Raw genomic sequence first — 968 nt, 5'->3', positions numbered from 1 at the left:
TATGTTCAGTAGTATTTCGTGTTTAACAGATTCCATGTATATTGCTAATTAATTTTAAAAACACTTCGATTTGTTACTGTTGAGTTACATCTTTTAGCATAGTAATCTTAAGATGTTAAGTATCTTGAATGAGATAAGATAAAAAATGAATTTAGGTCATCGTAATGTTACCTCAGGTAGATTGTCATTTCATGTGAATTCCTTTTGCCTGAAATATTTGCAAGTGACTCTACTTTAACACACGTCTGAGGAAATGCGGGAAAACCCAGCAATCGGATTATTGGAGACGCACGACCTGGATGTGCTTGGAAGTCTGAATTCTTTCCTGTGGGTTCTGTGTGGGGAGGTGACTTAGAAAGTTCCCCTCTGGCAACTTTAGCCCTGTGATGTGATAAATTATTACTTTATGACCACTTAAAAGTTTGTCTATTTGAATAGGAGAAGGACGTCGAAGATTTTGTCGTAACGTCTTTTGGTTCACAAGAAAATTTAAGATCATCTCCTCTTGGAGCTGGAAAAAGCGATGGAAGTGAAAAAAGTGAGTCAGTTACCTTTTTTGAAAAAAAATTTTATTTTCACAATTTTGCAAGACAGAATCGTACAAGGAATTCCTGTATCTCCTTCACCTAGATTCCCCAAATGTTAACGTTTTTCCACATTGTCCCTCTCTGTCTCTCTCTGTCTCTCTTCCTCTCTCTCTGTCTGTCTCTCTGTCTCTGTGAACCGTTTGAATGGAGGTTGTGGACACAGTGCCCCTTTGCTCTTCACATGTCACTGGGCATTTCCGAAAACTGAGGTCACAGCACAGTGCTCAGAACCAGAGAGTTTGCAGTGGTGCAACGCCAGCTCCCACCCGCTGACCTGATTCAGGTTTCGCCGGTTGTCCCAACAGCAGTGTTCTTTACAGAAAGAACACCCCAGACTATGCATTGCGTCTAGAGGTCAGGTCTTTTGCTGGCAGGGACTCG

General features: G+C 41.1%; 1 protein-coding gene across 1 annotated transcript in view; it reads left to right on the top strand.

The window, feature by feature from the left end:
• PCNT (pericentrin) overlaps positions 1-968 on the top strand; it is a 126,854-nt gene that overhangs the window by 72,671 nt on the left and 53,215 nt on the right. Inside the window, exon 25 of the mRNA XM_023739100.1 lies at positions 439-538. Within this exon, the coding sequence (XP_023594868.1) occupies positions 439-538 (100 nt within the window). The remainder of the gene's footprint in view (positions 1-438; positions 539-968) is intronic.

Source organism: Trichechus manatus, unplaced genomic scaffold (assembly GCF_000243295.1).
Source record: "Trichechus manatus latirostris isolate Lorelei unplaced genomic scaffold, TriManLat1.0 scaffold00128, whole genome shotgun sequence".
In the NCBI taxonomy this organism is placed as follows: Eukaryota; Metazoa; Chordata; class Mammalia; order Sirenia; family Trichechidae; genus Trichechus; species Trichechus manatus.
The sequence above is the reverse complement of the archived record's forward strand: the minus strand, read 5'-3'. Positions and strand labels throughout refer to the sequence as shown.